Source organism: Miscanthus floridulus, chromosome 17 (assembly GCF_019320115.1).
Source record: "Miscanthus floridulus cultivar M001 chromosome 17, ASM1932011v1, whole genome shotgun sequence".
In the NCBI taxonomy this organism is placed as follows: Eukaryota; Viridiplantae; Streptophyta; class Magnoliopsida; order Poales; family Poaceae; genus Miscanthus; species Miscanthus floridulus.
In genome coordinates, this window is record NC_089596.1 from 107,412,104 (window position 1) to 107,425,112 (window position 13,009).

Consider the following 13,009-nt stretch of genomic DNA (forward strand, 5'->3'; position numbering starts at 1 on the left):
TTTGCAAAAACTAGGGGAATCAAAGTAAAGGTAATGGAAGTGGAGCGAACCACGGGGACGTCGAAGTTGATTGCCATTGTCTTGAGGAAGATGAGGGCACGAGCCGGAGACTTGAGGTAATGCTGGAGAAGGGTTCTTGTTGATTGAGGTCGTGCAGTGGTTCGTCGGAGTCGCCGTCGGAAAGAGAAAATGTCAAAGATTGGAGTCTGAGGGTAGAAGACGAGTGTTCCGGAGGAATCTATTTATAAGCCGCTTGGAGTAGGGGTATTTTGGACTTATCTCTATGCCGCGCGCATGTAGGTCGAAGTGGTTCAGATGGATATGGTAACTGTTCGCACGATAATCAGGGGATTGTACAGATGTGATGGCAAATAATCATGACTTGGAAGAGATATCGGTACAGGATATTTTAATTCTGAAAATGATAGCATTATCATGTTAAGATCTTGCCGATGGGTTATTGTTTCGGTATCTTAACCATAATCAAGGCAAGAGTGGTTGGCAATTATGCGATATTTACTGAAGTGCGTGAATCAGGATTAGATTTGATTGGATTTGATAACAGATCAGGTTTTGGCTTGGAGAATGAGTTACGGTAATCTGGAGTAAATTTCGGAGCATTAATGGTTTTATACTCCGAAATTGGGGGGCATGTGTTGACACCGTTTTTTGCACGTGTTAAAATGATCGGAGTGGACTAATCGGCAAGGGGAAAGTTACTGTATACTTTGATAGCCGATGAAAGCCAGCTTGTAAAGATGGTTGCCGATAGCTGGTGATGCCGATGAAGGGAGGCTTGAAGACTACTGCCGATGAAACAGGGAGTATGCCGATGAAGGAAGACTTGAGGAGTACTGCCGATGAAACAAGGAGTATGCTGATGAGGGAAGATTTGAAGACTATTGCCGATGAAACAGGGGGTATGCCGATGGGAAGGAGGACGGTGAGATTTCCATCGTAATTGAGGCGGACAGGGAAATAGATAGGAGTTGATTTCCTTTTCTATATTTATTAGAGTATGATTCATGTAAGAGTCACGTGTTTCCTTAGATATGGGCTTGGTGTCCTAGTTGTGTTTGGTTGTGTCTCTTTAGATCAGGGTATAAATATCGAGTGAGGGGCAATGTAATTAGATATATCAATCAATATCAAAACCAATTTTTACTCCCATTTGCATCTACTTACTTTTCGGCGACTTCGTCAATTTGCATTATTTTCTCTTTACGAGTTCTCATTGATTCGGCGAGCTGCATCGCTTCAGTGCGACCTTCGGCGATCCTCGAGTTCCGCGTGAGTACCTCTTGGCCGTGACTTCCGGGCGTATCGCTGTTGTCAGGACCAAAGTGCTCGTATCTTCATCCTTGTCGATTAACAGGTCAAATCGACTGGCACGCCTTGGATATCGATTCGGGTATTAGCCCTTTGTGTTTGCAGATCCACTTTTGCATCAACAGTTTCCTCATCTTCAGAGATGTCTACCTTGCAAGGATCACCACAAAAGCACATTGGTCGAGGAACACCTTCAGGGAGAGGCTTTAGGTCGTAGGGATTTGCCCTCTGGCGACCATAGCTACAATTAAAAGAATTTAGTCATATTAACGGAGAACCAAACCTAAACCTAGGGTTTTCTATTTGTTGCACAGATAATGAATAAACATTGGGATTACCTTGGAATACGAGCTTTACCACGCCTTGGCATCCTAACATTACGTAGAAAAAAAATTAATACAAAGTACCTTGCAACGAATGTAAAGGTACTAACACTACATCACCATACCTCCTAAATAAGCTTTTTATTATAAACCCTAAACAAATTTGAATCCCAACAAACACAAAATTTAACTCAATGATTATAAACCATAACATATACAACAACAACAACAACACCAACAACCATACATTTGGGTCATTCAATCATTTGAACCACCATACATTGCACGAATGACATGAACATGAACCAAACCTATAATGCCAAGTTCAAAAACAAACAAATCTAAATGAATGAATTGAAAGAGGAGTACCTTGGCAAAACGCCTTGGTCATAACAAATTGAAATGTAATGACCAACAAATAAATAAAATATATAGTAACCCTAATGACCAACAAATAACTAACCCTAATGACACCTACAATAAACAAATAACCCTAATGACCAAAATAACTAGAAACCAAACTAACCTAACATGTTCATCACATAAAACAGTTAAACAACAATGCACTCAATCATCCTTAGCCATATATTTTGCAAATGAAAACACAAATATACCAAATCACCAAACAACTATGATTCCACATGATTAGGGACAATGTAAGCACATCTACGCGGATAGAATGGAGGAGGGGAGGGACCATTACCTCGAGGAAGCTTCGGGAGACAAGATCCGGGCACCGGGGGTCGATTTTGGAGGTTAGAGTTTCGTGGGGGCCGTGGGGGATTTGGGAGCCGTGGGGGAATGGAGGAGGGGAGGGAAGAAGAAGAAGAGGGCCTCGGCTTAAAGGGTCCAGACCTCGGCGTTGAGTCGGGTCACGCTGAGGTCTGGAGGCTCGGCGTTAAGTGACCCAACGCCGAGCTGCTGGGCCACCGTGCTTTGTTGGGCCGCCTGGGCCGCGCTCCGGATGGGGCCAGAGCTCGGCGCTCAGTCCGACCGCGCCGAGGTTGGGTACTTGGCGTCGGCTGACACGACGCCGACATCTCGGACCCACGCGCCAACGTGTCGATGACGACCCCGGTCTTCCGTGACGTGGCAGTACCTCGGCGTTGAGTGACACGACGCCGAGCCTCATATCTCGGCGTCATGTGATAAGACGCCTAAAAATGATCTATTTTCAGAAAATATTTTGGCGTTGGTATTTTTCTAAAAATTATTTTCAAAAGAGACAAAAAAAAAATACGAAAATTTCACAACTAACCGTCGTCGACCCACCGGACGGAGTGAATGCGCGCGCAGTGCGCTGCGTCGTCGTCCCGGCGCCTCCGTTGGCATGGCGTCAGAATCAGAACAGAGACAGTACTCCTCCTAGAGGAGATTCAGAGAAAGCGACGGACCACGTCTGCAGAACAGCAGACGCGCTTTTACCAGCGACAGCGAGCGCTCGGTGGGGTCAGGGCGGCGGTCGATCGGGGCAGGACGTCGACGTCGGACTCGGTCCGCGGCTCGCGACCCTGACTTGTCTCTCCTCCCCGGCCCTCTGCGGCTCTGCGTCTGCGTGCGTGCGGTGCTCCGTGGACTGCATCTGCATAGCGGCTGCCGGCTACCGGCTACCGGCTTGCATGCTATATATACACACAGGCAACAACATCCTTGCCACCATCCACTCCGTCCTTCCCTTCCAAAGTTCCACCCCCCCCCCCCCCCCCCCCCCCCCCCCAAAGCTGAGCTGCTATGACTCTGCGGTCGCCGCCGGGGGCACTGGACCACCCAAAGCTGCTGCAAGCGACGAGCCCTGCTACTAGCAGCAGTAGCAGGGACCATCGTCTCATCAGCAGTCTCAGCGTCGTCGACGACATGCTCCCGCGGTCGCCCAAGCTGCTCAGGACCAACTCCTCCAAGAAGGTGCCGGCGGCCAGCAACCTGGAGCGGGCGCTGCTCAGCTTCAAGTCCTGGGAGGCCATCGACGACGCCAACAAGCCCGCCGCCGGTGTCGCGGCCGCCGTTCCGGTTCCGCCGGCGTCGCCCGTGCAGCGCCGCATCCACGGCGCCAGGCCGGGACGCCTGGCCCTCCACAGCCCGACCAGCAGCGGCGGCAGGCCGGCCATGCCTGATGCCGACACCACCGTCGACGTCCTGCGGTCCCCGCTCCACGAGGCGGCCGCCACCCGGGTGCAGAAGATGTTCAAGGGCCACCGCACGCGGCGCACCCTGGCCGATTGCGCCATCGTCATCGAGGAGCTGTGGTGGAAGCTCTACGACTCCGCCTCGCTCAACCACACCTCCATCTCCTTCTTCACCGCCACCGCCGGCGGGGGCAAGCAGGAGACGGCGGCGTCGCGATGGGTCAGGGCCGGCAAGCGCATCGCCAAGGTCGGAAAGGGCCTCTCCAAGGACGACAAGGCGCAGAAGCTCGCGCTCCGCCATTGGCTCGAAGCGGTATGCCCGTCCTTCTTCCGTCCCTCGTCGTACACTAATTACTCCTGTCATCAATAATGTTTATATAATGCATGCATTAATAATAATTATAAAACAAATAAATAATAATTGCAGATCGACCCGCGGCATCGGTACGGGCACAACCTGCACCTCTACTACGACATCTGGTTCCAGAGCTCCAGCACGGAGCCATTCTTCTACTGGCTGGACATCGGAGGCGGCAGGGAGATCCATCACCCCAGCTGCGCCAGGAGCAAGCTCAACTCGCAGCTCGTCATGTACCTGGGAATGGTGCGTCGTCGTTGCTGCCTACGAATGTTTCCTTTCCTTTCTTTGGTTTCGCCAGCCGGCCGGCCGCTGACTCACTGAAACGAATGGCATCCATTCAGAACGAGCGGGCGGCGTACCAAGTGGTGGTTGACGACGGGAGGCTGACGTACCTGCAGACCGGGCTGCCCGTCAACACCACCGACGACTCCAAGTGGATCTTCGTGCTCAGCACCACCAGGTCGCTCTACGTCGGGCAGAAGCGCAAGGGCCAATTCCAGCACTCGAGCTTCCTCGCCGGCGGCGCCACGTCCGCCGCGGGCAGGCTCGTCGCCAAGGACGGCGTCCTCAAGGCCATCTGGCCCTACAGCGGCCACTACCTCCCCACCGAGGAGAACTTCAACGTATTCATCGCCTTCCTGCAGGACAACAAGGTGGATCTCACCGACGTCAAGAGGTGCTCGGTGGACGACGACGAGTACCCGTCGCTGAAGCGGAAGCAGCAGAGCATGGCCGCCGACGAGGAGAAGGAGGCCAAGCTGGAGGCGGAGCCGGCAGCAGCAGGCGCCGTGGATGGCAACGAGACCGGCAGCCGCGCGGTGGTGGCGAAATGGACGAGCGGCGCCGGCGCGCGCATCGGCTGCGTCCGGGACTACCCGACGGAGCTGCAGAGCTGGGCGCTGGAGCAGGTGAACCTGTCGCCCAACAGGCCGGCGGCGCCGCCGTTCCCGTGCCCGCCGCAGTCGCCGTGGGCGGGCAAGGCGCCCATCCCATCGCCGCGTCCCAGTCCGCGCATCAGGCTGTCGCCGCGGGTGCAGTACATGGGCGTGCCCGCGGAGAGCCCCGCCGGCGTGCGGCCGCCGCCGCTCAAGCAGCAGTGCCTCGGTCTCGGCATCCTCCCGCCCACGGTGCACCTCACGCTGCCCAGCAACAAGAACGGCAGCAAGGCCACCACATCGTCACCAGCCAATCACTGACATCACATCATTCAGATGCAAACAGCAGTTTTGTTCTTGTCCTCGGAAGTAGCGCTCGCAGTAGATAGCTAGCAAGAGTTTTAACTCTTAATTATTAATTTCACTGATTCCTCCATTTCTTTGTAATGTTGGTTTGTTTGTTCATAACCTGATCTCAAATCACTGCACAGCACAGACTGGATTTTTGTTTGTCTGAACTGAACGAGAAAGAAACCTTAAATCAACGAGGAATGTGAACTTGGTGCACAGACTGAATGAATTCCATTGATCGTCTGAACTCTGAAAGAAGAAACTTCACATCAAATCACCTCGTCACCAGCCAATCACTGACAGATGCCGATGAGCTAGATTGAGACGGGCATCACATCACATCATTCAGATGCAGCAGCAGTTTTGTTATTGGGCTCGGAAGTGGTGCTCGCAGTAGATATGGTTACATACAGTAGCTGAGTAGCAAGAGTTTTTATAGCTTTTTAATAACACTGATTCCTCCATCTCTTTGTAATGCTCGTTTGTTTGTTCAAAATTAACCTGACCTCAAATCACTGCACATGCACAGCACAGAGCAACAGACTGGATTTTTGTTGATCGTCTGAACTGAACTGAACTGAAAGAAAGAAGCCTCAAATCACTGACGAACGTGAACTTCATGCGCAGACTGAATGAATTTCATTGATCGTCTGAACTGAAAGAAAGACCGGCAGACAGACAGACAGAAAGAGTCATATTTTTGTTGTTCGCTGGTCAGCCAAGACTGGCAAGGACAGCACTGCTACGCCTCTTTGAACTGAACCAAAGAATGAATGAAACCAGCAAGGCAGGTAGCCTCGAATGGAATGAGACTGTTCATCTTCTTCTTCTCTCCGAGTGAAGGCACGCGCTGTCACGTTAGACCCGTCTGAAATTGGGAACAACGCCAGGCAACTTGACAAAAGCTGAGCTTTTCCTTTGACCGACACCATGTGTACTCTAAGGCCAGTCTCAGTGGGGGTTTCATCTCTTAGTTTCCAACGCACCTATATTTTGGAAACAGTGTAGAAGAGTTTCATCCCCATGAAACTCTCTCTATCCCATAAAACTTTTATCTTCTCTCTTCATCAAGACAATATCATATCAGCATATTTAATACCCATAAAACTCTATAAAATCTTCATTGAAACTGGCCTAACGTCCCTTTAAAAAGCAGGAATTTTATACAAGAATTTCACAGAAATCACAAATCGGTTCATTTTAGAACTGTCGAACTGGTTTTTCGACAACTGTCGAACCGGTTTTGAGTGCACACTTGGCATTCGTGTACGTATGCCCTTAGTTTTCATTTCAGCCAAAAATCTCTTTTATTATTGGTACATGATCCTTATAGTCGACAGTTTTTAATGGCAGGCAAACGTGCTCGTTGACAGACAGACATCTCGCCCGTCCTGTCCAGGCTATTCTCAAGGCACGTGCCTCCGCGGTAAGGGCTCATAGATTTTTGGTTCCGTGCAAAACATTTGAATCAGACAGGGACTTTGGTCTAGTTGGCGATTTTTTTTGGAAATGATATTGTAGCACTTTTGTTGTTATTTGACAATTAATGTCCAATCATAGTCTAATTAGGTTTAAAAGATTTGTCTCGTGAATTTCGTCTAAACTGTGTAATTAGTTTTATTTTTTTATTTATATTTAATGCTTCATGCATGCGTCCAAAGATTCGATGTGATGAAAAATCTTGAAAAATTTTGCAAAATTTTAGAAACTAAAGAGTCACTTTGCTTCACTTTCTGTGACGGCACACGTAGCCGCTGCACTGCTAGTACTTGGTCTTCTTACCCAGGGCCAGGGCAGGCCTTGCCTTGCCTCTTCACCGCTTGCACTTGGTTTGGTCTGGCTTCGGTCATTGCCAAACGCCAACGCAGCATATACACCAACAAATTGCTAGGTAACCTCGAGGAAAGTTCCTGGTTACTGCAATTGACAAAACCGTCGCCAATCCATAACCAACCATGTCAAAACGTGGATGTACGATCCCGTCAAAAACAAAAACATGCACGTCTTCATGCAGCATTCAGATGAAACTGGTTTTTGGTCGCCAGCAGCTGTTCCAACCTGCGACCACATCGCACAAAACTACGACAGGTGAACAGCAACGAGCTCACATCTGTCACGAGCAGCATAACATCTCAGAGACGGAGTCAAAAACATATATAGCAGTTGAGGAATCTGGAGTTACATGAGAGAGCAGGCACGATAAACCTCTCCCAAATGTTCTACCAAAGCAGCACGCACATCACATCAAATGTTAACCTCAAGAAATCCCTCTCAAAATAAACCATCATTCACGGGACACGGCACCCTTCCGTTACGCGCAATCAAAGAAATGACAACCTGTACAACAGAGGCTAAGAGCATAGCCATTGACACAGTTTCTAAGAGCCGTCGCCTGGACTGCGCTCCCAAACCTCTTATTATCCAGCCGCCCTCGGTACTTCCATCTCGGCGAGGCCTTGACACATGGGAGCATCCTATGGTGGGGCTGCGCACCGACGAAGCACCCTGTCAGGTCCCAGACAGATGAGATGCTAATAGTGAACCCTGTCATCGCCGTCGAAGTTTAGGCCTTGCATGCCCCTAATGGTAGACTCGTAGTTCTTCGGGTTAGATGAGTGGCGCCTGCTGGAAGACGAGCGCCTGCCGTCCGAGGAGTCAGGCATCTGCAGGCTCCACCGCGGGGCTCCAGACCTCTGGAATGCCCCTGGGCTTGCGTCAGTCGTGCGGCTACGTGTTTGCTCCGCTTCAGTGCTTGGCTCTCGGCTACTAGAGACAGCAGGCCGCCTTGACGATCCGCTTGAACGTCCCAAAAAAGTCGAACTGGAGAACTACATGTCATTTAAGGGTCAGATAATACATGACAACTAACATACAGAATCCCCCCCCCCCCCCCCCCCCCCCCCCCCATCACAAAGCAGCACCAAACAACGTGAAAATATCAAACAGCTCACCACAGCATCTTTGGATGTCGATGTCTCAGGCCGAACAGGGGACTTCTGCTTCGCTAGGCTGCCTGCATTTATAACTGGTGGTGGAGCCTGGCGTCGCGTTGGGTCCATGTCTGGCCACCCACTTCTCCTTCCCTCTTCAGTGCCTATTACACATGAATGTAGCAGGCAGTCAAGCAACTAAATAATCTAACCAACTAGCACATCGGCAACACTTAAACTACATATAAACAAAACGGTCCCATAGATTCATAACAGAATAGAATTGAAAAGCAAGAAAATTCATTCCATTACCAATTAATTGCTTTAAATATACAATGTGACTGATTTCAACCTTTCATTTCATTACAGTAATCTTGTAACTAATTCAATCTGCCAGACTGATTTCAACCCTTTTAGAAGGCTGGTTCACAAAAAAAATTATAAACATATCTAAGTTTCTCAAAGTATCTGATATTCAATCTGCCAGACTAATTCACTGCACGCTACTGCTACCAAAAAAACTGGCAAATTAATGAAACGTTGCATGAGATTTATCTTTTCAAAAAAGAAACAAGCAACAAGAAATCATTCGAACTCTCTTATGATGGGCATACAGCACTATGCATGTGGATCGTATCAACTGCTAAATGAAAATTCTTGAGCGTCAGACCTGAATGTCTATTGTTGTTTGCCACAGGAGCCATCCCAGAGCTCTGTCCTACCGCTGGAGCCTAAATAAGAAGGCATGAGCATAGTCAGAAAAAAAATATATCCATGTGTGCGCCATTGAGGAAACGTAGGGGGGTAATTTATTCATTGTACTGACCATTGCACGTGGTGGAGCAGTGGTCATCTGTGCCTGTTGGTACTTTAGAATGGTCCAGTCAAAAACATAATCAAACTGAAAGCCTGCCCAATGGATAACATAATTCCGAGTTAGCATTTTGCTACACTGAGAATCAAAAACATGGTTTATCATTAAATGAAATATTGGGCATATTAAACCAACCTTCCCGAATAAAAAGGTCTCTGAACAATCTCTTCAGGTATTGATAGTCTGGTGCATCTTCAAAACGTAGTGAGCGACAGTAATGGAAGTAAGAAGCAAACTCAGTAGGATATCCACGACAGAGGGCCTACAATTGGGGAAACACAATAAGAACATATACACAAAAGAAGGAAACACAGTTAGTAGAGAACAATGTGTGACCTCAGTTGAAGTAGCAATTTTCCTTTCGCTGATCTTTTCATACTTTTGTTTCTTGTTCCCAGCTTTCAGGCCCTGCCATGGAAGGCTGACAGTAGGCAAACAATGTGTTAACCCAGGCATCAAGAGATGAAACAGCGAATCAGGTTACAGTAAACAACCTTCCTCTCAAGAAGTACATCAGTACATATCCAAGAGATTCCATGTCATCCCTCCGGCTTTGTTCTGCGAGAAGACATCAATTATGATATCAAAATGAAATGTCATGGAAAGGTAAGAGAATTTTTTCAGGAATCCAGAAACTGCATGCCTGGAAACTAGCTACCACCCAATTGAATGAAACCTACCAATTCCAAGGTGGGTATTTACACTTGCATATCTTGCTGTTCCAGTCAAGTTCTTGTTCTCTCTGCAATTAAATGGACAAGACTGAAGGTTCAGATATTTTAAATTGAGGTGCTGTCTGAAATCACGCTAAGAGAAAGATTTTCCAGATATTTGAATTTCTAGTGGTACGTGGAACAATATCAAACATGAGCATAAAATAACTACGGACCTACTGTGGCAGCATAAGAAACTACAGCAGTAAAATATATTGTTGGTGATACTATGGAGCAAGTACAATTATTTTACGGTAAAAGTGAAAATAAATAAGAAGTTGAACAGCAATTTCATGCAAATTTCTCACAGCATGCTTACCTGTATGGAATGTGCTGGTGTGTTGATGTATCTCTGTACTTCTTTGCAAGTCCAAAATCGATAACGTAAACCTATAAAGAGATTAAAAGCAATTATTAATGTGTGCACCTACTATTAAACCCATAAGTAAATGTAGATTGAGGGAATATAACTAATCACCTGGTTTGCCCTTTTCCCAAGACCCATGAGAAAATTGTCCGGCTTAATATCTCTATGCAAGAATGACTTCGAATGAACAAACTCAACTCGATTGATCTAGGAAAATAGAGGACATTAATATCATATACAATTAAATGAACGCAGATGGGTTGAGCAGAAATATGCTTCATGGAAACTTGAACCTAAAAAGAGAAAGTAAGCAAACAGAGTAGTGAACTAGTCATGCTTCAATGATGCAGCATACCATTTGATCAGCAAGCATCAAAACAGTTTTGAGGGACAGCTTCCTGTTACAAAAGCTAAAAAGATCTTCAAGGCTTGGTCCCAGTAAGTCCATAACCAAAACATTGTAATCACCCTCAACGCCAAACCACTTAACATTTGGAATTCCAGCTGCAGATGAAGAGAAAAATGAGAGTCAACACAAATTTAAAAACAGAGGGAATGAAGAGATAAGAAAGATAAAATAAGTGTCTGCATTACTTCCTCCTTGAAGTATTCTGTATAATTTCGACTCGTAAAGCAATTGAGGATGCTTCGTCTTAACATTTTCCTGGATAAAACATTAGGAACAACAAGGTTGTTATCCATCCACGTAGGAATCCGGTAGATGGAAACAATACAGAATACCCAAAAACAATAACACAAATTTCAATGCACTTGTACCAGGTAAGTTCATAGTTGCAGTGCGGTTAAAAGCTGTACTTAGAAGTCAAACAATGAATTATATCTTGAATGGCGTAAATACATTCCATGTCTTCACAACAGGAATTTAAATGGGGCAGCTAAATAAAAGCTTCCCATGCAGCGTACTATAGAACACATTACCAAGCTGTTATTTAGTTATTATATTGACATATTGCAAACCTTGTGCTTTAGAAAATTGCATTAACAAGTGAGTTATGTGAGAAAGAGCTGCCAGTAAAACCAAAGCAATCGATTATTTTACCAAACAACAACAGAACATACAATTAGACCTGCGCAGACTTAGATCCGTGCAGTCTGGCGATACTTATTTGCCGAGACAGCAGGGGCATCACCATAAATCACAAAATTAGGGGAAAATACTGAGGAACACACCAGTTTAATTGCGACCTCCTCGTTGGTCTGAACGTTGGTGCCTGCACAATCACACAGACCCAGACAATAGCGGAAAGGGTAAACAAAAACTTATCAGCAACTCGCCAAGATGGGAACTTTGGAACCAAAACAAGATCTTTTGGCATAATTGCGAACGAACCGAGGTAGATCTCCCCAAAGGAGCCGCTCCCCAGTTTGCGGCCGACGCGGAACCTGTTGCCGATGCGCGGCTCCATGGCTGTGGCGGCAGCTGTGGGCGCAGCCGCGTCGGTGGAGACGATCCCGGGAATCAGCAGAAGCAGACGAATCCTGCCATGAGGGAATCGAATGGATTCAGTCTGATGCTCTGGGGAGATTCGGGGTTAGGGCTCGAGTGGATCGAAGTGGGGGCGATTGGGGATTTCTGCTCTCCTTTTTTTCCCCTTTCGTGCTGCAGGTGTCCTTATTTTCTCGAGCACGGCCCGGCTGCCTGGCTAAAAGAAGAAATTACTGAGAAAACGAGGTGTCGGACAGTAAGATGGCCAACGGAATGGCGTCGCGGTTTGGTGCCCCTCGTTTTCCTGTTCGTTTCCCTTTCCCCACCTGCTCCTGCCTGGGTCTCCTAGCTGCCTCTACCTCGTCGCAGTGGACATTTGAGCATCTGCAGCAGTCTCCAATGCCTCGTGCGGTCCCGTTCGCTGGTCTGAAACTTGGCTGAAACTGGCTGAAAAATACTATTTCGGCTGAATTGTTGTGAGAGAAAAACACTGTTCCGGCTGAAAAAAAGAAGCCGAACAAGCCATTTTTAAGACAAGCGAACAGGGCCTGTATCTCGTAAAACTGTTATACTAGAGACAACTATGTTTTTTTTTTCTGGATCTAGCAGTTTTTTAATACTTCTCTTTTTTTTCATCAATATTTCTCTCATCTTCCCTCAAAGAAAGAGGGAGATACAAGTCTTCCAATACCATAGGAACTATCCTAACTACCATTTTTTCAGCCATATTTTCTCTTACACTCCTGTGGAATCCACCTTTTATATAGGTATTGAAAGAGATATATTGGGTACTGCTGCAGCATCTCCTCTAATAAATCTAGAAAGTGATATTGGACTACCCTAATATCATCTTATTGGGGAAGTTGTATTGGGAGACTGCTGGAGATGTTCTGACCTCCTATCTACCTATCCTCCTAAAGCTATATATCAACCCCTCCCTCACAGATCACTATTTACCAACAGCACCCTCTCACAAAAAACTGTTACCAGAACAGTAACGGATCCTTTGAACAATATCCGTCTGACATGAACAATAATGAATCATATGAACAGTGCCACTATTTACCAACGACACCCTCTCACAAACTAAAGCTATATACCAACCTCTCCCTCATAGATCACTGTTTACCAACACAACCCTCTCACAAAAACACTGTTAACAGAACAGTAACAGATCCTTTAAACAGTACCCATCCGATATGAACATCAACTAATTCCGTGAACAGTTCCACTGTTTACCAACAACGCCCATTCACAAAAACACTATTACTAGAACAGTAACGGTTCCTTTGAACAATACCCATCCGATATGAACA

At 47.0% G+C, this 13,009-nt stretch overlaps 2 protein-coding genes across 4 annotated transcripts; one reads left to right on the plus strand and one right to left on the minus strand.

Moving 5' to 3' along the window:
- The first annotated feature begins 3,381 nt into the window (after nucleotides 1–3,381).
- On the plus strand, nucleotides 3,382–6,294 carry LOC136518136 (IQ domain-containing protein IQM1-like). Of its 2 annotated transcripts, XM_066511806.1 has the most exons (4): nucleotides 3,382–4,088; nucleotides 4,203–4,379; nucleotides 4,478–4,619; nucleotides 4,781–6,294. In XM_066511806.1, the coding sequence occupies exons 1-4, from the start codon at nucleotides 3,384–3,386 to the stop codon at nucleotides 5,398–5,400; spliced, it is 1,644 nt and encodes a 547-aa protein (XP_066367903.1). In that variant the 5' UTR covers nucleotides 3,382–3,383; the 3' UTR covers nucleotides 5,401–6,294. The 2 variants fall into 2 exon arrangements, with proteins under 2 accessions (XP_066367903.1, XP_066367901.1); XM_066511804.1 differs by having other exon boundaries at nucleotides 4,478–6,294.
- A 1,205-nt stretch (nucleotides 6,295–7,499) lies between these two features.
- Nucleotides 7,500–12,027, minus strand: LOC136516216 (casein kinase 1-like protein 2). 2 transcript variants are annotated; one of them, XM_066509577.1, is made up of 14 exons: nucleotides 11,598–12,023; nucleotides 11,438–11,478; nucleotides 10,841–10,910; nucleotides 10,602–10,750; nucleotides 10,358–10,453; nucleotides 10,199–10,269; nucleotides 9,847–9,908; nucleotides 9,661–9,724; nucleotides 9,503–9,587; nucleotides 9,302–9,428; nucleotides 9,119–9,201; nucleotides 8,963–9,023; nucleotides 8,314–8,456; nucleotides 7,500–8,190 (listed from the first exon to the last, which is right to left on the minus strand). In XM_066509577.1, exons 1-14 carry the CDS (start codon nucleotides 11,671–11,673, stop codon nucleotides 7,894–7,896), a joined length of 1,425 nt encoding a protein of 474 aa, XP_066365674.1. In that variant the 5' UTR covers nucleotides 11,674–12,023; the 3' UTR covers nucleotides 7,500–7,893. The 2 variants fall into 2 exon arrangements, with proteins under 2 accessions (XP_066365674.1, XP_066365675.1); XM_066509578.1 differs by having other exon boundaries at nucleotides 7,990–8,182; nucleotides 11,598–12,027.
- Between the last annotated feature and the right edge of the window lie 982 nt (nucleotides 12,028–13,009).